At 24.1% G+C, this 27962-nt stretch overlaps 1 protein-coding gene across 11 annotated transcripts in view; it reads right to left on the bottom strand.

The window, feature by feature from the left end:
* The window catches only part of LOC117180868 (protein PRRC2C), a 102610-nt gene that overhangs the window by 4379 nt on the left and 70269 nt on the right, over positions 1–27962 (bottom strand). For 4 of the 11 annotated variants that reach the window (XM_033373419.1, XM_033373418.1, XM_033373426.1 and 1 more), the window contains 4 exons: positions 25505–25698; positions 18818–19788; positions 13131–13273; positions 6934–7198 (listed from right to left, as the gene is read on the bottom strand). In XM_033373419.1, the coding sequence (XP_033229310.1) occupies positions 6934–7198; positions 13131–13273; positions 18818–19788; positions 25505–25698 (1573 nt within the window). Of the gene's footprint in view, positions 1–6929; positions 7199–7375; positions 7467–13130; positions 13274–18817; positions 19789–25503; positions 25699–27962 lie in introns of those variants that run through there. The other 7 variants (XM_033373424.1, XM_033373429.1, XM_033373423.1 and 4 more) reach the window with 6 other exon arrangements.

Genomic DNA, 27962 nt, shown 5'->3' with positions numbered 1-27962 from the left:
TTAATACGAAATTAATCTTCTTGTTTGAAAATTAAATTGTTCCGTTTATAATGATTTACTTATCTCAAAATTAAATTATGATATTTTTGGTTGAAAAATTAATTTTTTTAGTTAAAAATTCGTTTTTTGTTCTTCAAATTTTATTTTTCTACCTGAAAATTCAACTATTCTACTTTTAATTGACTTTTACTGCTAGAGTAAAAATGTATTTTTTTGTTGTTGAAAATTCGTTTATTTAGTTAGAAATGTAACTATTAAATTTTTTATGGACAAATTATATTTTTTGAAAAAATTCCAATCTTCATGGTTGAAAACTCAAATGTTTATTGAAAAATTAACGACTTTGTTGTGATTTTATTCGGTTGATAATTAATTTTTTAAGTTATTCATTTTTTGGTTGAAAATTTCACTATTTTGTTGAAATTTTTGGTATCGGTTGGAAATTTATCATTTTTAGTTAAAAATTAATTTCTTTAAAAAGAAACCCTGTGACCTAACTTCCATTTTTGTGTGAAAAATTGATTTTTTTTCAATAGAAAATTAATCTTCTTGTTTAAAAATTGAATTGTTTCGTTGACAATTATTTTTTTAACTCAAAAATTAACTATTCTATTTTTGGTTGAAAATTTATTTTTTCAATTAAAAATTCGTTTTTTTTTTGTTCATCGAATTTTGTTTTCCTAACTGAAAATTTAACTATCCTACTTTTAACTGAAAATTGATATTTTTTTGTAGAAAACTATTTTTATGTGTTGAAAAATCAACTGCTTAGTCAATAATGCATTTTTTGTTGTTGAAAATTAAGAATTTTAGTTAAAAATTCATTTATTTAGTTAGAAATGTAACTATTCCATTTTTTATGGAAAAATTATCTGTTTGAAAAAATTCCAATCTTTTTTGTAGAAATTTCGTTTTATTTGTTGCTGAAATTTTATTTTTCTAACTGAAAATTTAACTATTATACTTTTAATTGAAAATTGATCTTTTTTGGTAAATAATTATTTTTAAGCCTTGAAAAATCCACTGCTTGGTTTAAAATGAATTTTTTGTTGTTGAAAATTCAACATTTTAGTTGAAATTTGTTATGGACAAATTATATTTTTTGAAAAAATTACAATCCGATTTGTTGAAAATTAAAATGTTTAGTGAAAAATTAACTACTTTCTTGAGGATTTATTTTATTTGGTTGAAAACTAATTTTTTAAGTTATAAACTCATTTTTTGGTTGAAAATTTAACTATCTTGTTGATCATTTTCGTTTCGGTGGAAAATTTATCCCTTTTAGTTAAAAATGTATGTATTTTGTTGAAAATCTGTCTCTTTAATTAGAAAAATTAATCTTTTGGGTTACAAATTTAGCTTCTAAGTTAAATTTTTTTTTGTTGATAATTCATTATTTTAGTTAAAAATTAATTTCTTTAAAAAGAAACCCTGACTTAAATATTCCATTTTTGTGTAGAAAATTGATTTATTTTATAGAAAAAAAGAATATATAAATAAAAAAAAAATCTTCCTGGTTGAAAATTTAACTGTTTCGTTGAAAATTATATATTTTTTAAACTAAAAATTTAACTATTTTATGTTTGTTTAAAAATTCATTTATTTGGTTGGAAATCTAACTATTTTGTTTCAAATTTTGGTTTCGGTTGGAAATTTATCCTTTTTAGTTGAGAATTCATTACTTTAATTAAGAATTAATTTCATTAAAAATAAACCTGAATTAACTATTCCATTTTTGTGTGGAAATTGATCTTCTTTGTTAGAAATTTAATCTTCTTGGTTGAAAATTGAATTATTTTGTTGACAATTATTTTTTTACTGAAAATTTAACAATTTTCTTTTTGTTTAAAAATTTATTTATTTGATTGAACATTCAATTTTTTGCTTAAAACTAAAGTTTTATTTCTTAATTTAAAACTGACTTTTCTGACTGAAAATTTCACTTTTCTGCTTTTGAATGAAAATTGATATTTTTTGTAGAAAATTATTTTTATGCGTTGAAAAATCGAATTTAGACAATTATTCTTAATCTTTGAAAAATTTTTCTACTGAAAATTCAGTTATTTCATTTGTTTTTTTCATTAATCTCTTTTAGTTGAAAATTTAACGATATGGTTGAAAATTCATGTATTCAGAACAAATTAATCTTTTTTGGTAGAACTGCTTTGATGAAAATTCGTTTTCTAAATTGGAAATTAAGTTTTTCAAATGAAAATTTAACTATTTCATTTTTGGTTTAAAATTGATTTTATAGTTTAGAAATTCAACTTTTTCGTAAAAAAAATAATCTTTTTATTTGAAGAGTCAAGTATTTGGTTAAAAATTTATTTGTTTGAAAATGTCTTTTTTTTTGGGTTGAAAATTTATTTTTTGTAACTGAAATTCAAATATTTCATTAAAAATTATTTTTTGTAGTTAAAAATTCATATTTTCAAGATAAAAACTTGAATCTTTTGTATAAAACTCGTCTTGTTGGCTTGAAAATTCAACATTTTGTTAAAATTTTTAACTATTTGGTAACAGATTCAACTGCTCTGTAGAAAATTCTTTTTTTTTTTTTATTGAAAAGTACTTTTCAAATGAAAATTAATCTTTTTAGTTGAAAATTCAATTGTTTCATTGAAAATTCCACTTTTTGTAGAAATATTGTCTTTTTGACCTGCAAATTCAACATATTGAATAAATTATTTTTTCTTTATTGAAAGAAAAATCTTGTGGTTAAACATTCATCTTCTTCATTTGAAAGTTCATCTTTTTAGTAGAAATGTCAACTTTCATAAAGCGGTTCAAAATTAGATAAAAAAAAACCTTACATAATTCATGCACGGCCTCTAATTGCTTGAAAATATTAACATTTATTTTAAAAAGAGAGTGTCTAGCATCCAAGTGAGAATATTGTATATTTCCTATATTACAGACCTCGGACTCAATTCGGAGATTAAAAATAGTGTAAATAGTGTTCGAATTTAAAAGAGTATATAGTACGAAATAGAAAAATGTACAAAGGAAAATCAACTTTACCTTTTTGAACAAAATTTCTAGTTTTCTAAAATAATATTTTAAAAGAAGTAAAAATAAACTTCAATTTCCAAAAATTATCCAAAAAATTATATTTTTTGGTACAAAATTGAATTATTTTAGTAAAAATTCAACAATTTTTCAAAGTCAATTTTCAAATTAAAAATGAAACCATTTGGTTGAAAATTGATCTGTTTTAGTTTTTGTTGGTTAAAATATCAACTAATTTTTTTTTTGTTGAGAATTCATCTTTTTCGGTTAAAAATTAAACACATAAGTTGAAAGTGGAACTACTTTCTTGAAAATTATTATTTTTTAAATTGAAAATTGAACTATCCCATGTTTGGTTGAAAATTTCTGCATTTTTACTATGAATTTATCTTTTTAGTTGTAAATTCATTTCCTTTGTTGAAAACTTAACTGTTTAGTAGAAATTTATTTGAAAATATATCTTTTTTATTTGAAAATTAAGTTATTTAGTTGAAAAAACGCTTTTCTTTGGTTGAAAATTCAAATAGTTTGGTATCAAATTTTAACTATTTGGTTGAAATTTGATGTATTTTGTTAGAATTTGTTGTTGTTAGAAAAACATCCATTTTTGTCATTAAAAATTCAACTGTATGAGAGAAAATTGTTTGTTTTCGTTTAGGATTCAAGTAATTTGTTAAAAATGTGTTCTCGTTGATTATATCCAAATTTTTTTTTTATATTTTAAATTAATTTTTTTTTTAATAGCAACTATTACATTTTCCGTTAACAATTTATCTTTTTAGGTTCAAAAATCAACTACTTGGCTGAATGTTGAAATGCATTTTCTAGAGTTAATTTTTTTGGTTGAAGATTTATAATATTAGTAGAAAAATTGTTGTTAATTTGGTTAAGAATTAATTTCTTTGAAATAAAAATTTAACAATTTGGTTGTAAATTGATGTATTTTGTTGAAAATTCGTAAGTTTTTGTAAAAAAAAATTCTTTATAACATTTTTAAAAATAAAAATGCAACTGTATGATTGAACACTGTTCTTCTTTCGTTGAGGATTCAAGTCTGTTTTTGTTGAATAAATCCAACTGTTTTTCATATTTAATATATTTTTTTTCGATATATCAAGTATTATATTTTTCGTTAAAAATTCCTCTTTTTAGGTTAAAAAATAGTTTGCTTGTTTTTTAAGGTAAGAATTAATTTTTTCAAACTGAAACTTTAACCATTTTGTTTAAAATTCTACTGATAGGTTGAAAATGAACTTTTTTGTTTAAAATTCATATTATCGGATTGAAAATTCAACTCTAACGTAGGAAATTAATATTTTTTCCTTGTAAATTTTACAATTTCTTTAAGTTTTTAATTAATTTATTTTTTTTTGGTTCTCGGCAAACAATTTTGCTGGAAAAATCAAACATTTATTTTTTTGGTTTGTAAATTAATTTTTTTCTGAAGAAGTTTCACCTTTTTGGTACAGAAGAGGAACTGTCTGCTTAACAATTGACGTCAAAAAATTAAACTCTTTTGTTGAAAATTTAACTATTTGACTGAAAATTGATGTAATTGATGGAAAATTCTTCTGTTTGGTAATTTTGGTAAAAACTCAATTTTTTTTTTGCTAAAAATGCAACTATTCATATTTTTTGGCAAAAATTCATCTTTTTGGTTGAAAATTAATTTTCGATTTAAACAGTTTTTAAAATAATTAACGTGCAGTTTTGAGGATCAACTGTAGATATAAATAAATAAATAATTTTTAAAATGGTATAGAAATCCGAACAATAATTGCTTTGACCAAATAATTCTAGATCCGTTCAAAATTTGAGAATTTCCAGATAAGAATTTAAATTAATATATCATTTATTCTGAATTTTTTTTTTAATAAAATTTTTTATGATTTATCAATAAAATATTCTTAATTCAGAGTTTTAGGTCTTTATATATTTTCTATAATAAATTTTACTAAATAAATTTATTTAAATATTATTTCTGTTAATTTTTTTAGCTATTAAAAAATGTAAACGTACGCTTTACTATTTTCAACTTAAAAATAAATTCATAACAATATAGTGATAATTAAAGGTTTTTTTTATTAAATTTAAAATATTGTGAGTCTAAATTTTTTTATTTTTATCCCATTTAATTTGAAATTTCTTACTGTAGAAAAAGAATAAGTATTTAATATTTAGCAATATTTCACTTTTTATTTAAGACGAGTAAATGGAAACCAAATATTTAAAAGAAAACAATTTGAAACTGAATTGTTTTACATAGAACGCTTTGAATCTCTAGATTTTCGAAGAACTTTTAAACTTTTAGCGTTACAATTTTAATTGCTCTATTTAAAAAGTGTTTAATTTATAAGTGAAATTGTTAAATTTTGACGCATAAATGACAATTGAACACTTATTCTTTGTAGAAAAAATTTGAGAAATTTTAAGAGATATGTAGAAGTTTTGAAAAGATTCAAAATTAATTAAAAACTAGAAATTATTGTATGTAATTTAAACCAAGCGTGTTAAAATTTTGTCAGAATTTCTAAATATATTTTAAAATTAATCGAAATTTTCCTACAATTTTTGGAAATCCTGCAAATTATTTTTAAAATCTTTAAAAGCTTATGTTCTTCATTGATCATTTTTTTAATCTCTGAAAATCTTTTGAAACATTCTGTTACAATCATTTTTCAAAGTAAAAAATCATTTTTAATTTTCCTAAGAATTTTAAAACAATTTTGTATTCTTTTGAAGTCACACAATTATTTATAAACTTCTAAATTTTTTGTTCGAAATCTACAAGAATCTACATTTTATTTTAAATTTGGCTGTAAGTATTTCAAATTACTTCAAGTTCTAAATTTAATTCGAATCTTTTTCAAATTTCTAACTATCTCTTAAAATTAGTCTAATATTTTTACAAATAATAAGTGTTCTATTGTTATTTATAAATTCAAATTTAATTTTTTTTTATTTGCAGAATTTTCTAAAAGTTATAGAAAAAATTCAATTCCTTTTCAAATATATTTAAAAGTTCTGACAACAAATTCAAAAATGATTTTGAATTTGGAAAAATTTAAAACCACTTCTAGATTTTGCAAGATTTTGAAATAAAATTTTAAAGCTTTTGAAAGATGCCTAGACTATTTAAAATAAAAATAATTTAAGAACTCTTAAGTTAAAAGACAAATTTTTCCATTTTTACTTTGTCTAGCTTAAAATTACTTGAAATAATATAATTTAAAATTTTTCAAGTTCATTGACTGATTTTTGATATTTTTATATTTTTGGCACTTAATCTGAATTTTTGAACTCTATATTTTATAAAAGTTCTTAATTTTCCAATTTATTTGCATTTCACTTAAAACTGTTCAATTTAAAAGTGTTAGGAAGTTCCAGTATATCGTTCATTGTTTATTACTTTATATGGAAAAATGTTTAGAATATAGTTTTATTTTTTAAATTTCATTGGCCGTGAAAAATGTTTGCGAGCCGGGAAAAAAACCGGGAATTTTCTTTTTTCGATTAAAACCACCTCCCTGTCATTGCTAAAAAAAAGTGTCAAATTGTGTCAATAATGTGGTGAGTCCGAGACCTGCTATTACAATAATCACTAAAAAAAAAAACATAATTAAGGTATAAAAAAAAAAACATTTAAATTCTTCAATTAAAAATTGTCCAAGTAAAAGTAAATTTGAAGTTCTTATGCTGTAGGATTTTATTTTAAATTACAGAATTTAAAAGTCTTTCTAAAAATTCTTAGTTTTCCAGTTTAGCAGCTACTCTGAGCGACAATAAAAAAGTATTTTTAAAATCCATAAAATTTCAGGATTCTTGAAACGCTAGACGCCCTCTTATGAGAAATATTCCAAACAAATAAAAAAAAAAAACATTCGGAGGGTAAAATTTTGAAAGCAAGAAAAGGTACATACTAACCTTGTCCAGAATAATATTGCTGCTGCATCTTCATGTTACGTTGCTGCTGTTGCTGCTGATGCATAGGTCTGTGCCGATTCATTTGGGATTGCTGTTGCTGCTGTTGTGCAGGCATACAATTTTGTTGTTGCTGTTGAGAAGGATTGTTAGGTCCAGGTGGAAAGGGAACCACAGGCCTTTGAATTGGCGGTGGATATCTTTGCTGGGAAGGCTGAATACCTGCACGAGGTGGCATTCCCATTCCACGAACATTTTGTTGTAAAACCTTTTTTGAATAACCAAAAAAAAAAAAAAAGGAAAATTCACGTGTAAGCAATTATTCTACTATAATTTGTCCATACCTACTCAAGTATACAATAAACTTTGTTCTATTGTTAATTGATTTCTATTTTCTTTTTATTGACAACAAAAATTGAAACTCTCAAATCTTTTTTCATATTTATTTTTCATTCACAAATATTGCCTTATCTTTTTAAAGTAAAAGAAATACTTTGTGCATAATGAGACGATTAATTCAATTATTTCTGAGAAACCTAAAAAAAAAGGAAAATGTACAAAATTAATAAGCTATTTCTTTCTTCTCTAAAAGTTATTGAATAACAATAAGTAATTTACGAAAAAGTCAAATTACAATTGCATGCATATTGGTAATTTTATGTTAATAAGACAAAATGTTGGTAAAGATATTATTAATAGATTAGGGTGTCTACTCAAATCCTGAAAAACAAAATTCCCTGATAATTATCGTCTTTTGTTTTTCTTCAAATATTTCGCATTAAAAAAATAGACATGGAATATGTATACAGTTTCGCGAGTTTATTATTATTATTATTATAAATAATGGTTTTTTTCTGTGTCTAGGGATTTAATTAACATGTTTCATTCAGAAAGCTTTTACAAATTATATCACAAAATATTCGCAAACATATTAACACCATAGATTAATTCAATAATTAAATGATATTCAAAAAATTATTAATAATTTTTTCAATTTGGCTCTAAAGTTCACGAATTTAATTAATAACAAATCAAACCAATTTTTATTCTATCTTCTTATACTTAAAATTCAGTCCATATTTAGATAAAATTAATGTGAATACTATATTAAATACAAATTAAACTGTTTCAAAATCCTTAATTTTCAAACAAAAATATTGCATTTTCAGCACGATAGATGAATTTTTAATTAAATAATTAAATTTTCAACCAAAAAATATTATCTTTCTACAAAAAAAATACAATATTTTTAAAAAATACATGAATTCCCAACTAAATACTTGAATTTTCAGCTAAAAAAGATCAATTAAAAAATGAAAGTTTAAATTTTCAATTACAAAGTAAATTTTCCACAACAACAAAATGAAACAAATTTTAACCAAAAAAATTAAACAGATCATTTTTTTATCAAATTTAATAAATTAAAAAAAAAGTAGTTGAATTTTCAACTGCAGAAGACGGATTTTCAAACAAAAAGATTAATTTTTTAACCAAAAAATACCATTTTTCAACCAAAATTTCAAATAAATAGTTGAATTTCAAAGAAAAAATGTAACAAAATAAGTCGTCTACCAAAAATTTAATAGTTAAATTGTCAGTTAAAAAATTAATTTTCAACCAGAGATGAATTTTTAACTGAAATGATTAGTTTTAAATACGAATAGTTGAAATTTAAAAGAAAAAGATCAAATTTCAACTAAGATTATGAGCCTTTAACTAGAATAATTAAAATTTCAACAACAGACAAATTAATTTTTAACTACGAAGAATTTAAACAAAAAAATCGAATTTTCAACTAAAAAATGATAAATATCAAGCAAAAAAAAAATGAAATTATATTTTCAGTTAAATAATTAAAGTTTTTGTCACGGAGATGAATTTTTAACTGAAATGGAATATTGATGGAATGATGGAATATTAAATTGTAATACTTACATTTTGAGTTTGAAAAAAATAATTTTTAAACAAAATAATGAATATTTGTCTAAAATTTTGAATTTTCAACTGATATAGTCGAATTTTGAACCAAAATATAAATTTTTAATTAAAATAATTAATAGTTAATAATTGAATTGTCAGCCAAAAAGATTAATTTTTAACCAAGAAGATTAATTTCTGTCAATTTCTAACAAATAAGACGAATTTTCAACTAAAAAGATCATTTTTCAACGAAAAATTAAATAGTTAAAAAATTAATGTTAGAAAAATATACGAATTTTCAATTAAAATGGTGGAATATTCAATTGAAATAGATTTATTTTCAGTTAAACAAAGTGATGAATATTCAAGTAAAATGATGAATCTTCGACAGTAATGTGAATTATAAACCGAAAAGATGGATTTTCAATAAACAGATCATATTAATAAACAGATCAATGTTCAACTAAGAAGATTAATTTCGATAAAAAAAACGGATTTTTAACCAAGAAAGATAATTTTCAACCAAAAAAGAAAAAACAACAAAAATTTCCAAGAAAATAATTCAAGTTTCAAGTTGAATAGGTAAATTTTCATTAATAAAAATAATTTTCAGGTAGAAGAGAAATGAATTTTCAACAAAACCTCTCATTTTTCAAGCAGACAAGTAATTTTCAATTAAAATTATGAATGTTAAAAAAAAAATTAACCAAAGAATGTAGAATTCAGACAAGCAGTAATTAAATTATCATTGCAAAAAATAAATGATTAATTCTGAACGAAAAATAAAGTAGTTGATATTTTAACCAAAGAGGATTTAAATGAAAAAAAGCTGAATTAAAAAAAAAGTAAGGGTTTAACATGAGTTAAATGTTCAACTAAGAAAGATTTTTTAGTCAAGAGAGAGAAAAAAATTGCAAGCAAACTGTTGACTCTCTAAGCAAAAAGATCAATTTTCTATCAAAACGAACGAAATTTCAACAAAATACATGAATATTCAACTAAAAACAGTCAATTTACACCAAAAAATGGAATATTTAAATTTTCAACAAAAAAATTTTATTTTTTTTACCAAAAAGAACATTTTTTAACCAAATTTAATCAATTTTCATAAAAAAATGGAATAATTGAATTTCCAACAAAAAACATTAATTTTTTTTACCAAAAAATACAACATTTTAATCAATTTTCATCAAGAAACGGAATATTTGAATTTTCAACAAAAAACATGAATTTTTTTTACCAAAAAACACAAATTTTTAACTAAATTTAATAAATTTTTTCATAAAAAAATAAATATTTAACCAAAAGATTAATTTTTAACAAAGAAAGTCGAATTTTAAACTGAAATAAGATCAATATCAACCAAAAATTGAATAGTGGAATTTTCAGTTTAAAAAAGAGATGAAATCTCATCTAAAATGGAATATTGATGGAATCATGAAATATTCAATTAGAATAATTACGTTTTCATTTTAAAAGAAATAAAAAAAATAATAATAATTTTCTAACAAAATAACAAAATTTTCATCTAAAATTATGAAGCTTCAACTGAAATAGTCAAAGTTTTAACCAAAAAGATTAATTTTCAACCAAAAAAATTAATTTCTACCAACTAAGGCGAAATTTCAACTAAAAACAAAAATTTCAAACGAAATATTAAACACAGTTTAATTTGTAGTTAAAAAAATTAGTGTTCAACCAAGAAGATGAATTTTCAACTAAAATGATGGAATATTATATTGAAATAATTACATTTTCAGTAAAAAAAAATAAAAAAACATTGTTAGAATTTAAAACAAAGAGATGAATTTTAAACTAAAAAACATGAATTTTTAACAAAAGAGTTTACCTGTCAAAAATTAGTGTTATTTTCAAATAAATAGATCAATTTTTTTATCAAAAGACCATTTTGTAACCAAATTTATTCAATTTTCAATTACAAACGACACTCTTTCAAACAAATAGTTGAATTGTTGAACTGAAAAAGATAAATTTTCATCAAAAAATGGAATATTTGAATTTTGAATAAAAAACATTAATTTTTTTATCAAAAAAAAGACAACTTTTTAACAAAATTTAATCAATTTTCAACGAAATAATTAAATGTTCAACTTAAATAAGATCAATATCAACCAAAAATTGGTTAAATTTTCAGTTACAAAAATTAATTTTCAATAAAAAAGATGAAATTTAATCTAAAATGGAATATTGATGGAATCATGAAATATTCAATTCGAATAGTTACAATTTTAGTTTAAAAGATATTTGAAAAAGAAATAGATAAATAATTATCTAACAAAATAATAAATTTGCATCTAAGATGATGAATCTTCAACTGAAATAGTCGAATTTTCAACAAAAAACATTCTTTTTTTTTACCCAAAAAGGCAACTTTTTAACCAAATTTATTTAATTTTCAACTAAAATGATTAATCTTCATATGCCATTACTGAAATTTAAACGAAAAAGATCAATTTTCAACTAAAATGATGAGTCATTGACTAGAATAATTAAATCTTCCACAATATAAAAATAGATATTTAACCAAGAAGATTAATTTTTAACAAAGAAAGTCGAATTTTAAACTAAAATAAGATCAATATCAACCAAAAATTGAATAATTAAATTTTCAGTTAAAAAAATTTATGTTCAGTCAAAGAGGTGAAATCTCATCTAAAATGAAATATTGATGGAAGTATGAAATATTCAATTTTGAATAGTTATATTTTCAGTGTAAAAAAAATTTTAAACAAAACAAAAATAATTTTCTAACAAAGTAATAAATTTTCATCTAAAATGATGAAGCTTTAACTGAAATAGTCGAATTTTAAACCAAAAAGATCAATTTTCAACCAAAAAGTTTAATGTTAAAACAAAAAGATTAATTTCTGTCAATTTCTACCAACTAAGATGAAACTTCAAATAAAAAAAAAACATTCCAAAAGAAACATTAAACAGTTTAATTTGTAGTTTAAAAAAATTAGCGTTCAACCAAGTAGATGAATTTTTAACTAAAATGATGGAATATTCTATTGAAATAATTAGATTTTCAGTAAAAAAATAAATAAAAAAACATTGTTAGATTTTGAAAAAATGTGATGAATTTTTTACCAAAAAAGATTAATTTCCAACAAAATTGATGAAGCTTTCGCTAGAATAATTAAATTTTCAATTAAAAGGTCAATTTTCAACTAAGAAGATTAATTTCGACCAAAAGACACGGGTTTTCAACCAAGAAAGATAATTTTCCAACCAAAAATTGAGTAATTCAATTTGTAGTAAAAAATTAATGTTTAACCTGGAAGATGAATTTTTAATTAAAACGATTAAATATTCGACTGAAAGTTGTTAAGTTTTCAGTTTGCAACAATTAGTAATTAGTAATTAAATTACTATGGCAAAAAAGATTAATTCTGAAAGAAAAATAAAGTAGATGATATTTCAACCAAAGAGGATTTCAATAAAAAATAAATAAAGCTGGATTAAAACAAAAAAAAGAGAGGTTTTAACATGAGTAGAATTTCCAACCAATAAAGATTTTTTAGTCGAGAGAAAAAATTGCAACCAATTTGTTGACTCTTTAAGAAGCAAAAAGATTAATTTTCTACCAAAACGAACGAAATTTCAACAAAATGCATGAATTTTCAACTAAAAATGATCAATTTTAAACTAAAAATAGAATAGTTCAATTTGTAGTTAATAAAGTTAATTTCAAACAAACAAGAAAAAACGAATTTAAAACCACAAAATAAAATAAATAAAAATAAAATATCTATAAATACGAATTTAAAAATTAAATTTTGTTTTAAATACAGTAATTAAAAGCTACTTTTACCAAAAAAAGAAACATTCTTATTTAATTTTATATTACAATGAAAAAAAAAAAAAACATTACGCCCTCTCGAAAAAATTCTCCGACTAAAAAAAAATGTCTAGGTTTTCCCGGTATATAAAAATTCCCTGATAATTCCAGGATTTTTCAAGTTTTCCAAGTAAGGCAGACACCCTCTAAATATTGAAATCTTCGAAATTAAATTATTTTTGCATCTACGTAAAATATTTTTACTCCCCGAATGATTAACAACTGAAGGGAGGGATTAATATGCCGATATTTGAAGAAAGTTAGTCACTGTCTTTTTTTAAAATTGTTATTATCATGCAAATATAAATGAAATAATTACGTAAGAGCATTGCGTTTCAAGATAAGAGACACTTGATACGCAATCTCCGTATATCAGATGTGCTTAAAAGAATAAGGAATTAATTGAAGTGGTACATACATAGTTAGTGTAGCTGCTTACCAGAGCAGACTGACTGACGCCCTGATATTGTTGGTATTTATGATGTTGCGTTGAACTTTGCTGTTGTTGCTGTTGAGATGGGGCTTGTTGTTTTCTCGACTTTGGAGATGGAATTTGGGGTGCTGAAAATTATAGGACAATACTCGAATTACGGAATGATATTATTAATATTACGGGTTAATCAATCAAAATTATTTTTCATCTGTCGTTTCAATTGACTAAAATTTAATTATTTTTGGCGAAATTAGGTAAAAAAATCGTGATATACCTTTGCTTTTAAGAAAGAAAAGCCATTTATTTAATTATTGTTGGCAATCTGGAAAATGTTCTTTTAGGCAAACCATCACGAAAAGTTACGATAAGTCGGCGACTTATGTCATAATACTTTTCGACAATAAGTGATTTTAAGTAGTTTCATATCAAATAAATGTATATCAAAGAGACTTTAAAGGATTTAAAAAAGACTTTAAGTGATCTTAGGGTTTCTCAAGAGATTTTTAACGATTTCAAAGAATTTGAAAGGATTTTAAATTAATGCAGAAAAATTGAACGACTTAGAAGGAATTTTAAAGATTTTTTTAAGAATTCAAAAAGGTTTAAGGATTTGATCAAATTTTAAGGCAGTTTTAGTGATTTCAAAGAATGTCAAGCGAGTTACTGAAAAATTCTTTCAATAGATTTGAATGAATTTGAAGAGATTTTAAGGGATCTAATTTTTTAAATATTTTAAGGGATTTAAGAAAACTCCAAGGATTTTAATTAACTGTACTGAAGTTCGAAAATTGTAAATGATTTTATAGAAATTGAAAGAATTAAAAAAAAATTCGGAGTAGTTAAAGGATTTAAAAAAAAAACTCGAAGAATTTCTGAAAATTCAAGTGATTTTAAGGAATTACTATAGGGACTTGACGGGATTTCATGATTTTTTAAAAAGGATTTAAAAATAATTCAAAAACATTTCAAGACTTACAATAAATTTAAACAAATTTAAGACAGTTTTAGTGATTTCATAGACTTTAAAGCTATTTAAAAAGTTTAAAAAAAAAGTTATTAAAAAATATTTTAATAAATTTTAAGAGACTTCAAGGGATTAAAAAAATTCAATAAATTAAGGATTTTAAGAGATTTTAATTAATTTTAGTCAATTTTGAAATTTTTAAAATGTTGTCAAAGAAGTTGAATGGAGTTCAAAAAAATTCGGAGGACTTTAAGGATTTCCAAGAACTCAAGTGATTTTAAGGAATTACTAGGGACTTGGCGGAATCTTAAAGCTTCTTTTTAAAGGATGTAAAAATAATCCAAAAATAGTTCAAACAGATTTAAAGATTTACAAGAGATTTTATAAGATTTTACGACAGTTTTAGCGATTTTAAAGAAAGTCAAGCGAGTTATTGAAAAGTTATTAAAACAGATGTAATGAATTTTAGGAGATTTCAAGGTATTTAAATAAATTGATTGATTTAGGGACTTTCAAGAGATTTTAAGGAGCCTAAGAAAATTTAAAAGATTTTGGATTTAAAAGATTTGAATTAATTTTAGTCAATTTTACAATATTTTAAATTATTTCAAAGAAGTTGAAGTGATTTACGAGATTTCTTAGTATTTAAGTGATTTCAAGGAATTGATACTAGGGACTTGGCGGAATCTTCATGTTTCTTTTCAAAGGATTTAAAAATAATTTTTAAATAATTCAACAAGTATGAAGAATTTACAAGATATTTAGTAAAATTTTAAGACAGTTTTAGTGGTCTCAAAGAATTTAAAGCGAGTTTTTGAAAACTTATTTAAAAAGATTTTAATGAATTTTAAAAAATTTAAAGATTTTAAGGATTTAAAAAGATTTGAATTAATTTAAGTCAATTTCGAGAAACTTCGAAAGATTTTAAATGATTGAAAGAAGATGAAGGAGTTTAAAAAAAATTCGGAAGAGTTTAAGGATTATCAAGAAATCTTACAGGATGTCTGAGAGTTCAAGTGCTTTAAAGGAATAACTAGGGACTTGACGGGATTTTAAAGTTTATTTTTAAAGGATTAAAAAATATTTCTATAAGTTGTAATGACTTTAAAGAATGTCAAGCGATTAATTTAAAAGTTAGTTGAAAATATTTTAAGTTATTTCCCAAAGTTCTAAGATTTTAAGGCTTGTCAAGAGAAATAAAGGAAGTTAAGAATATTTTTTTTATTTTACGTGATTAAAATTAATTTTAGTCATTTTCGTGATACTTCGAAATATTTGAAATTATTTCAAAGAATTCGAAGGGATTTAAAAAACAGTCAGAGAAGTTTAAGGATTTTCTGATAATTTTTGTTTCCTCAAAGTGCAAAAATTGTATGAAAACATATATATTAAATCATGAAATTGTAAAATAAATAAATTTTTAAATTAAAATAATGAATCTTCAACTGGAATAGCGGAATTTTAGAACAAAGAGATGAATTTTCAACTCAAATGATGAATATTTAACTTAAATACTTGAATTTTTAACCAAAACGATGAATTTTCAAACAATAAAATTAATTTCCAAATAAAAAGAATAATTTTTAAACAAAAAGATTAACTTTCTACTGAAAATACGATTGTTAAACAAAATAAATAAATTTTAAAACAAATAGCTGAGTTTTGAACTAGAAAAAATCCATTTTTTAACTGAAAATGGAAGGTACATTTTCAGTAAGACGAATGAATTTTCATCTTAAAAAGATCATTTTTCAACCAAAAACTGAATAATTAAATTTACAACCAAAAAATGAATGTTCAATAAAAAAAATGAATTTCCAAATAAAATTATGGAATATTTAACTGGAACATTATTTTAATTTTCAGTTTAGGAAAAACAGATTTTCAACCAAAAAAGAAACAAATTTTCGATTTTAAATTAAAGTTTCTTTTTCAATAAAATATGTAGTTAAATTTTCAGTTAAAAGATTCCTTTTTGTCCAAAGAAAAAACAAATTTTCAATCAAATAGCTCAGTTTTTAACAAAATAAATGAATTTTTAATAAAAATGATGAATCTTCAATAAAAAAATTAATTTTCAACAAAAGAGTTTATTTTCCCACCAAGTAAATTGATTTCTATCCTAAAAGGTGAATTTTTAAATAAAATGAAAAATTAGTTGAATTTTCAACCAAAAAGAAGAATTTTTAACTGAGAGATTAAAATTCAAAGAAAACAATCATTTTCGTAAAAAAAAGAGTTGATTCTCTATAAAAAAAGACGTTTTTTTTTTAAACAAAATACGTGAGTTTTTAACAAAATGAATGAATTGTTAAATTTTTAACCAAAAAAGGTCCATTTTCAATTCAAAGTGGAACCGTTAAATTTTAGGATGAAAAAATTAACATGAATTAAAAAAAAATTTAATTTGTCAATAAAAAATTTACAATTTTCCACTAAATAGTTTACTTTTCATTCAAAATAGATCAAATAAAATTGTTTAATTTTCCGTTAAAAATGCCATTCTTAAACTACAAACATCAAATTTTCAGAAAAATAATTAATTCCAGTTCTAACTCAGAATTGGTTGAAATTTGAAAATTCCCTGCTTTCACTCAGAATTAAAATTCTTTGGAAAAATGTCCTTTTCTGATTCAGAATTTCGTTCCTTTTTAAAAATTACCAGTACTAGCTCGGGATTTGTTATAATTTGAAAATTCCCAGTTTCCAAGTCAAAATTATTAATATTCTGGATAAATTTCAGCTCCAACTAATAATTTGTAAAAAATTGAAAATTCCCTGGTCAAATTAAAAGTTGAATTTCAAGATCTTGAAACATCTACATGTTTTTTTTCAAACTTTTTCAGATTTAAAAATATTATTAAAAGTTTTTCAAAAGTTTAAAATATCTTTTTGAATTATAATTTTTTTTAAATAATTTAAAAATCCTTGGAAAGCTTCAAAATTTTATTTCAAAATCTTGAGAAATCTAGAAGTTGTTTTTGTTTTAAACTTAAAATTATTTTGGGAATTTTTTCAGAGCTTCTAAATATATGTCAACATGAATTGAATTTGAATTGAATTGAAAGTTTTGAAAAGATTCAAACTTAATGTAAAACTTGAAATGATAGCCTAACCCCTAATATAAAACGAAATATAGATTTTTGCAGATTTTAAACAAAAAAATTAGATTCTTTTAGAGAATTGTTAAAGGCTTCAAAAGAATAAAAACATTTTCTTAAGATTCACAGGAAAAATAAAAATTATTTTTCATTTTGAAAAATTATTTTAAGAGAATATTTAAAAAGTTTTTCAAATATTTAAACAATAATTTTTTATCTTTTTGAAACTCCGATTCCAGGTTTTCTATGTCAAACAGTTCAGTCGAAGATTCCTTACTTTTAAATTGGTTTCAATTTACTTGTCTTAAATAAAAATTCAAATATAGCTAAATATTCAATAATTAATCTTTTTTTTTTTTTTAATTAAAAATTTCAAATTGAATGGATTAAAAATAAAATTTTAGATTGAAACAATATTTTAAATTTAATAAAATCCTTTAATTAAGGGCATGTGACACAGCTAAATACCTATATTACCGACCTCACTTTTTCAGTTCACTAAATGTTTTTTTGAACATAAGAACTTTTTTTGTAAATAAAATATCGAGCTTAAACGACATATTTTGAACGTTCGAACTTTTTTATACATAAAATATCGGTCTCAAACTTTGAGAAATGCAAGAGCCGAAAGAAAACTACGTTTAAGTACAAACCTTAATAATAAATGATGTAAAAAATATATATTTCAACTATCAATTCCATCGGCATCAGCCGGTAACATTGTACACGAAAATACGAACCCTGGCGGCCACTAGAGGGTTCGTATTTTCGTGTACAACGTTACCAGCTGATGCCGATGGAATTGATAGTTGAAAATTTTTTTTATACATCTTTTATTATTAAGCTCTGTACTTAAACGTAGTTTTCTTTCGGCTCTTGCATTTTTCAAAGTTTGAGACCGATATATTATGTATAAAAAAAGTTCGAACGTTCAAAAAATTTCGAGGTTCAGAAAAAAGATGAAATAATTTTCAGTGAAGTTCCTATCAAAATGCAGTACCTAAACGTACTTTATTGTACTTTAATACATTTTCCAAAGTTTCAGCTCGATATTTTATTTACAAAAAAAGTTTTTAGGTTCAAAGAACTGAAAAAGAGATGTCGGTAATATAGGTATTTAGCTGTGTCACATGCCCTTAAGAATATATTATTATGACATTATTTTTAAGTCGAAAATAGTTTATAAACTTTCAGTTACACGCATTTAAAAATTCTTAAATTAAAAATGTAAGCTTAAAAATAAAAAATTTAAATGGGAAATTTTAAATGTAAAAAAATTTTGAAATACGCAGTGTAAGCTAAATAATAGCATAGTTGAAAAACATAGCAATTCAACTAATTATTTAAAAACTGTTGAAATCGAACGTAAAAAAAAAAAATCACTGTCATTTCCCGGTCTCAAAAAATGCCCGGTCATTTTCCGGTTTCGCGGTCCAGCTTTAAAAGCTTTAAAGGCTTTAAAAGCACCCCAAAACTTGAAAGAATTCAAAATTAAAAATACTTTATTTATTAATAATTATGAAATATCTCTCCCACCAAACTAATGATTACAAAAAAAAAAACAAACCCTTTTTTAAAAATTTTCTAATAAATCAATAAAAACTCACTCGATCCAAAAACAGAAGTCAGCACATCCTGCTGATTGCCAGAGGGGCTCTTCAGCTGCCTCGGTTGCTCCTGCTGTTGGTGCTTGCTCAGAAAGGTCGCAGCCGCATTCGCGGGACCCGGCAATCCTCCCGTCGGATTTCTATACTGCTGTGCCGCAATCTGGAGTCCGGAACCCGAGAGAAACTGCGAACTGAAATTCTGAAGGCCCACTTGCTGGGCATTTCCCGTCGCTAGACTCTGACTATGCTGGCCAAACCCCTGCAGGCCGTAGTGTGTACCCGTCTGCTGAGCAGCTCCGCCCGGTTGATAAAATCCCGTCTGGGAACCGGGAAAGACATCGGCGGAGGTTGCACTGTAATAGCTATTCGCCGAAGGTTGTACATTCGGTCCTGGCCTCTGAACAAGCTGTGAATTGCCCATGTAACTTCCGCTCACACCCAGAACTTGGTTCGGATCATATGGAATGTAAGCCAATTGGTTTGGCTGTGGCGCCGAGGGCGCCTGAAAGTGTGGTGCCTTTGTTCCGATCGCGCCAATCGATTGCGACGATGGCTTGACACTCGCGGACATTAACGAATTGGACGACGAGCTGATCAAAACTGTGTTGGGATTGTTGCTGAGCTGTTGGTTCTGGCCAAAGGGAGGCGCTGCAGCTGCCTGGATTCGATACTGGGAGAGATTGCTCTGGTACATGTCGGGAGCTGGTGCATTTGGTGCGTGAGGAGGCGCTTGCTGCAAATAAACGTTCTGCTGGTTGAAGGAATTCTGCAAGGACGGTGCGTACGGAGGGTATTGCGTGAACGGAGACCGGCTCTGGTCCAACTGGAATGCACCGTACAAACCTCCAGCCTGAGCGGGAAGCTGACCTGATCCGGTGTTGTAGAGCATCGCCGGCGGCGACGGAATTGCAGACATACTACCGTATTGTGCTGCCTGGGACCCGGGATACTGCGGGAACTCCTGCAACATCGGTTTTATATTTTCTGTTAATTTATTGCATTTTACAGCGGTTGGCCTAACCAAATTTTTTATTTTCCCTAATTATTTATCCTTGTTTGCCACATATGGGTATATAATACCCAAAGGCCTTTTGTAGTTAAATATCAAGTACCTAAATGCAAAGGGAGCGGGCCTGTTGCAACATTCGTCGATAGTTGAAAAGTTTAACCCTTAAAGGGCACACTTCCGTAAAATTATATAGTTTTTTACAATAAAATCAAATAATGATGTTTAAGTTTAAGGAGAAAAAGTTAAAATTCATAACTTTTTAAGTTTTTTCATATTTTTACTTAAAATTTTACCTGAATACTTCCGAGATACGGCGCTTCAAAAATAAAATTAGTCTTATCGTGTTCGTTCCAAAAAAGGTATTTATTCTGAAAAATAAAAGCTTCAATTCAATGAAAAATGAAACACCGTACTTTGCATGATTAAACTATTTAACTGATCTTAAACTGCGCATAAAAATGATAACATATGTTCCATTTTCTTGAATTTGGTACGTTTTGTTAAAGCACAAATAAGTCGCTGGGTGTTTTACACCCAGTATTCCCCTTAAGGGTTAAATACCCTTCAGGACGTTTATCATGGCGCTGGAACCATTCGTTTATTTATCGCAGCTGATTTGATTGATTTGGATCCTGTGGACCCAAGTTTGGGAAGTACGTTCAAAAATGATTTTTGGAAGCACTTTTTGGCATGAGTACAGTGTACCCATGTGTAATGATTGCGCTAACATGTAAAATAAAAATAAAATCACTTTATTTTGTCTGAATTTCATGCCTACTTTGTATAAATTCAAGAATTTATCAATATTTTGTATAAATATTTCTTTGTAATAGATAATAAAACAGAGTATTTTGACAAAAACGTACGGTTCATTTTTTCCTTTTTTATCGTCATACATACCTAAGAATAAATATACTTTTTGAAAGATCCACTGAACTACTATTTTGTTTTCTTGTAGTGCTACATCATCAGAAGACTTGCTCCAATTTTTAGCCCTTAATATCGAAAATTAAAAAAGTTAGGAATTTTTTAATGAAAATAGTAATTTTTTCTACTTTTTTTACTTCAACCTTTTTTTAAGTATATTTAAATGTAATTTTTGTTTAGTTCTTAAGAAGTTTTAAACAAAATTTCAAGTAAAAATTTTCAATAGTGTGGTTTATTATTATTTTTATTTATTTTTATTATTTATATTTGTATATATATTCAAGTGTGGTAAGCAAGGGTTAAATTTTCAAAGACCAGAGAATTTTAATTTAAAATTCCAGATTAATATTGATAAATTTAAAATGTATTTATTGAAAAAAATACTTTTTACTATGAAATATTAATTTTCAATCCAAAAGGACGATTTTTTAACAAAAGAATTGTATTTTCGATCGAAAGAGATTCAGGGTCGTCGTTTTAGCCAAACAAACAAATTCCCAGTTATTTACCAGTTCTCAAACATTTTTCAGTTAATTAAATTAAAAAAAAAAAGAAATCTAAAGCTAAAAATTTTTCCATTTGGTGTAATAAAAATTGAGTTGCAAATTAAAGGACTCAAAGTGAAATTTTGGAATTTTAAAATTTAAGTTTAAAAGCCTTTTTAATTCCACAATTTTGCATTCAAATGCTCAATGATTTACACGTGAAAAATCGAAGTTACAAACACTTTTCGACTAAACAGTTTTAAATTAAATGCAGTTAAGATTGCCAAACAATTTTTTTTTAACTTTTATAAAATATAGAGTTTAAAGATTTAGATTTAGTTGAAAAAATAAAAATCCCCGTTATCATTTTTAATGCTGCTCTTAATAGAAGAATCAATCAATAAATTTAAAAAATGTAATTATATCATTTTAAGTAATTTTAAGCTATAAACATTAAAAATTATATAATTATATTATTTTTTTGTCAACTAAACACTTCCTAAATTAAAACTTAAATTTTCATTTTAAATAGTTTTAAAATCCTTCAAATGCTTAATAATTTTACATTAAAAACTTGAAACATCTACATGTTGTTTTACAGTTTTTCAAATGTTTAATTATTAAAAAAAAATTCAGAACACGCACATTAATTTTTGATAATTTTGTAAATATTTTTATATATTTTAAAATATTCAAAATTGAACAATTTGATTTAAAAATTATTATTTTTTTAAAGAGCAAATAAAATTGTAACATTCGAAGTTAAAATTCATAATTAAAAAATTTCAAATTTATGGGTTTAAAAATAGAATTTTTTAGACTGCAATACTTGAAAAATAATAAAAGCCTTTAATTTCATCATTTTTGAGAACATATTATTTTCAAGATTTAAAAATTGGTGTATGCCTGTACATAATACTCAAAAAGAGGAACAATTTATCCCAATAGCCTTTTTTAATAAAAAAAAAAAAAGATACGAAAAAAGATGAGAACACCAAAATTATGCATCCAAAAAAGATCTACAAATTTTTGTATTAATTACGTTTGATAGGACGCGTTGTATTTGTTTTATTTGAAAAAAAAACAACATTAAAAATATAAAGTTAAATTATTGGACACACGCCACAAGCTACAAAAAAATAATAAGACATAAGTTTTCATTTTAATCATGAAAAATGACATTAAAAATAAGAAACTTACATTTTTTGATAAAAGACACAAGGTAGAATAAAATGATTGATAAAAAATTTTATATGTGATGAAAATATGTTCATTAAAGCCGAAGGAGTTTTAACAAAAGAGAATTCACAATCACTAAATTTCAGTTGAAAATGGTTTGACCTTTAGTTTTAAAAAGCAGCAGACAGATTTTTTAATTTAAATTAAAAAATTTTTTAACAGTTCCTTTAGAGTTACTATTATTCATCCTTGAAACGTTGATTCCAATGTTTGAAATTGCCCAATTTCAAGCTTTTCAATTTTAAATTGCTTTATATTTACATCCAAAATTATTAAATATAAAATTGATAATCAAAGCTTTTAATATGAATTTGGATCAAACTAATAGCGAAATTGTCGTGATATTTTCAATACTTGAATCTGAAACTAAAACATGGTGAAATTTTGAACTTCCAAAAATTGATCTAAAATTCCATTTAAGAAAAAAAATTTAGTTTCAAGGCTTCACAAGTTAAACTCTTTTAGAATGGTACATTAAAAACTATAATTTTAAATTTAAATTATAGAAATATGAAAGATGGTAAATATATTATTAAGTATCATATCATATAGAATCAAGTGCCATTCAAAGCGAATTTTCAACCAAATAGTTGAATTTTGAACTAGAAAAAAATCAATTTTAAACAAAAAATGAAATAGTTATACCTTCAGTCAAACAAATGAATTATTATCTTAACTAAAATGATGATTCTTCAACTTGAATACTAGAATTAAAAAAAAGACTTTTCAACAAAAAAAAAAACTTTTTAACTGCAATACTATTTTCATATTTAGGTTAAGACAAAAGAAATTCAACAAAAAAGAAACAAATATTACATAAAATAGTTAAATTTTCGGGGAAAAAATTCCTTTTGATCTAAAGAAAAAACAAGTTTTCAATTGAATAACTCACTTTTTAAAAAAAGAAATAAATTTTTAATTAAAGTGATGAAGCTTTAATAAAAAAATTAATTTTAACAAAAGTATTTATTTTTCAACCAAGTATATTTATTCTAATTTAAAAGATGAATTTTGAATTAAAACGATGAATATTTAATTAGAATACTTGAGTTTTTAAGGAAACACTTAAATTTCCAATTAAATAAGACAAATATTCAACCAAATAGTTAAATTTTGAAGTACAAAAAATAAATTTTCAACAGAAAAGGCAAGGTACATTTTTAGTAAAAAACATTCACTTTGAACCTAACTGATGAATTTTCAATTAAAATGAGAAATATTTAACTGAAATACTTGAATTTTTAACCGAAAAAAAGAATGTTTAAATGAGCATATTAAATTTCAACGAAAAAGATAATTTTCTGAAAAAAAAAAGATTTTTTTAACAAATTATGCGAATATTCAACGAAATGGTTGAATTTTCAATTAAAAAATAAATATTTTCAGTCAAATTGCTGAATTTTCAACTGGAATAATTTATATTTATATGTACCAAAAAGATGAAATTTGAATCATCAAGATTAATTTTCTACAAAAAATTACGACTTTTCACAAAGTACAGAAATTTTCAAACAAATAATTTAACAAGTTTTTGAATTTTTATCTAAAAAAAAAGTTAAATTTACAAAAAACAATGTAACAAAATTTTGTATTATAATTTAGAAATATTTCCTCTTTAAAATACTACTACTGTAAAAACTTTTTGAAGTACTTTCTTTTTTTTTTTAAATTTGGATGAGGGAGTTTTCAAATTGTAAAGAATTCTGACTTGGAACAGCCATTTTTTACAACAATCCTTTTTTCTCAATTCGAATTATAATTCTTTTAAAAGTTCCCGTTCCATGTAAAAATATACATGTTCAAAGTGAAATTATATTTCTTTACGGAAACTCCCTTTTCTAAAATAAAATAATAATAATATAAGATAAATAAAATATAAAATAATACCTCACAAAGCAAAAAAATTGCCAAAGGGTTTTTTCTTATTTCGAAAAAAAAATCTTTCTCTAACAAAGTATAGGTAAAAATGTACAAAATCAGATTCAAGGCACGTTACACTCTTTAAATAATATGACAAATTCTCTTTTTTGATTAATAAAAAAAAAACCGTTACAAATGCCAAAAAAAATCAGTACTCTTCAACAATAATAAATGATAATTTAATTAGAGTAAACTGATCTAATCGGTAAACTCTAAGATCAATAAACTGTAAATAAGTGAGTAAAATCCGTAAACCTATAAACTAAAATAAATAAATATAAAAAATAAATAATGAATTCATAATGATTAATAATTGAATTTAAAAAATTCCAATTAAAAAGAAATAATTAAATTTTAATAAGATTCTAACTTAATTAATAAATGATTAAAATAATTTTTATTTCTTTTTAAATAGTTTAAATAAAACATAATATTGAAGATATTAAAATGATTTTATAATCTTTAAATAATTTTTTTTTGTAAATGAAATTAAATTATTTTTATAATAAACTATATAAATTTTAAATAACAATATGAAAAATTAAATATAAATTTATAAATATTAAATTAATTTTATTTATTAAAAATATTATTTTTTTTCTATAAAATTCATTTCAACTAATTTCGTTTAAATTTAAAAACAATGTTCTAAATTTATATAATTTTAAATTATTATTTGTGGTTAATTTTAATTTAAAAAAAGATTCTAAGAATATTAATCATTTTAATAAAAATTATTTTATAATTAAAATTAATAATTTTTAAGATTAATATAATTCTTAATCTTAATAATATTATAATATATAAATTAAAATTTAAAATTAATAATTGATAAATGTAATAAAGAAAATAATTATCAATTAATTATTGATCCAAATATAATTCTTATAATAAATAATATTAACATTGATAAATTTATAATAAAAAAGTCCAATTTTATTCTTAATGAATAGAATATATTACAATTTAAAATTGAATATATATTAACCGAAAAGTATGTATTATATAAATTTTACCGCGATCAAAATAAGATTCTCGGTTTTCTAATTCAATTCGCCGTCAACTCGCTACTCTGAAAATAAATAAATTAACTAAGAATTACTGACCTGATAATTAATATGGGACGGTTGTCCTGTGGAATTGAAGGGCGGAGGACTGAGTGGGCCTTGGAGGCTGACGGGAGGATGTCCGATGGGACTTTGACCGGGTCCTATGGGACTAGGTCCTGGTACAGAGGAACCAGATTGTGCAGCATTGCCACCAGAGGACTGTTGCTGCGGCTTCACCTGCGGGGGAACCAGCTGCGCATCAGGCAAAGAGTCAGAATTTTCCCACAGGGGACACGGTTATTGGTTCACTATGTACATCACTAATCAACTGTCGCGTTTTCTATTATCAGGGTGTCCATCAAAATCATGATTGTTAATTCCCAGTCATTTCCCCCCGCCAGGGTTGCTACAAGAGTCGGTTTACAAAATTCCATGACTTTTTCAGGTATAATTTTGACAAATTTGCAGGTCTACCTTTTCTTTTTAAATTCGGCCAATTAAATTCAATTGTATCATTGTTGTATCTTTTTTTTTTTTTTGTTATTACTTGAAGAACAATTATAGTCAAACTATGCAAAGATTAGGATTACATTTGAAAATAATATTAATCTAAAAAATATTTTTATATTAAAATTTATCAAAATTTAATTAGTTCACGAATTTCTTCTTTTCATCAGTTCACGAAGTTCTTTTTGCTTTTCCCATTGACTCTTCCATTTCTTTTCGCTATAAAATACTAAATTAATAAGACTTCGAAATAGAGATAATTAAAAAAGTTCCAGTAATTTTTTCAAAATTCCATGACATTCAGGTTTATTAAACACTTTTTAAAAATTCAACGACTTTTCCAGGTCGTGTAGCAACCCTGCCAGTCAATTCTTAATTTGTTTCATGTCAATTTAAAAATTTAAAATGCTTTCAAACCATTTTGAGAGATTTTTCAATAGATTTCTAAACACATTATTTTAAAAATTTCTAATTTGGAATAGGAAACTTTGGAACAGAATTACAATTCCGAGTTGAAAGAGAAAAATCTGTAAAAGAATCAAGGTGTCTACTCTAATTGTGAAAAAGATTCTCCGACAATTCCAAATTTTTTGCAGGTATAATTTTTTTTTTTTAATAGCATTCAAATATTAAGCATCGCATTTCTTATTTATTATTATTCATATGAATAAATAAAGGTTGATCCAAAGAAATTAATTGTTACAGTGGTGTCAAAATATCCCCAGAATTTTGGTAGAATTAAAAAAAATATATATTTAGCGTTCTCTCAAGCCCATTTTTGAAAAGAAAATAATTTATATTATTTTAATTCCCGTAATAATAAATTATATTTGACTTTATTTTTAGTAAAATATATCATTAATATTTTTTAACAAATTTAGAAAATATATTTAGGCGCTTGCCCATTTTTTATGAAAAAAATTGCTTATTTCTTTAATTGCCGTCGTTAATAAATTATTTTACGCCTTTTATCCTTTGGTATTGCAATAAAAAATCGATTAATGGCGATAATTAGAATAAAATAGGAATTTTTGTTTGCAAAAATGGGCTTATGAGACCACTAAATCTTTTGTTAAAACTCTCGTCAAAAATCTTGTTGGTATATTTCATTAAAAATAAAAAAAGAACGTATTCCAAAGTAAAATAATCCATTAACAAATGCAAAATTGAGGGCAACTAGGATCAAGGTGGAAGATGATTTTACAGAAAGGGAAAAGCAGATTCAGGATTGGATCGAAAGTCAGATCAGAGAGGCCAGGGATAGGGGGCTAGAAGGTACACTGTTAAAAATAATATTAAATTTAATATACCCATGTGTGTTAAAATTAATATATGAAGTATATGAATTCGCCATTAAGAGCGCGTATATTAAATTTCATATACATTCATGTTAATCACTTACAAGAAAAATCATATAATTTCATTTTTCACAAATTTAAAATAAATTTAGCTGTAATTTTCGATTCTAAATAATAAAACATGATACATTCTTCCCGTTAACTAAAAATAAAATTGGATTGTAAGTCGAAAAGTTAAATTAAGCAAATAAATAACAAACTTAACCTACAATTAATTGTATCCCCCTTAAATGTTGACCATTTAGAGCAAAATTAGGAAAAATTTTACCCGTACATTGCACTTTCATTATAAATAACAACTGAGTCTACGAATTCTAGATTATTAATTTCATTGAGAATATTTGACAAGATTTAAACAAATGAAAGCAGGTTGAGTTTTCACGCACATTGCTATACTGACCTGTATATTAAATTTAATACACATGTATATTAAATTCACTACACCAATGTATGTTAAATTTCAGTAGCGGTAGTGCATATTTGCTTCACACACATGTATATTAAACCTCATACAGATTTTTCTAACAGTGTAGTACAAGCTACATGCGATGGAGAATAGAAAATAACGAATTTGTGTGGAATGAAGAAAAGAAGGAGATAGAAACTTGGTTTTTTCGAGGAAGACGAAGGAGCCAATAGAAGAGTTATGAG

The sequence above is a fragment of the Belonocnema kinseyi genome, chromosome 9 (assembly GCF_010883055.1).
Source record: "Belonocnema kinseyi isolate 2016_QV_RU_SX_M_011 chromosome 9, B_treatae_v1, whole genome shotgun sequence".
NCBI lineage: Eukaryota > Metazoa > Arthropoda > Insecta > Hymenoptera > Cynipidae > Belonocnema > Belonocnema kinseyi.
The sequence above is the reverse complement of the archived record's forward strand: the minus strand, read 5'-3'. Positions and strand labels throughout refer to the sequence as shown.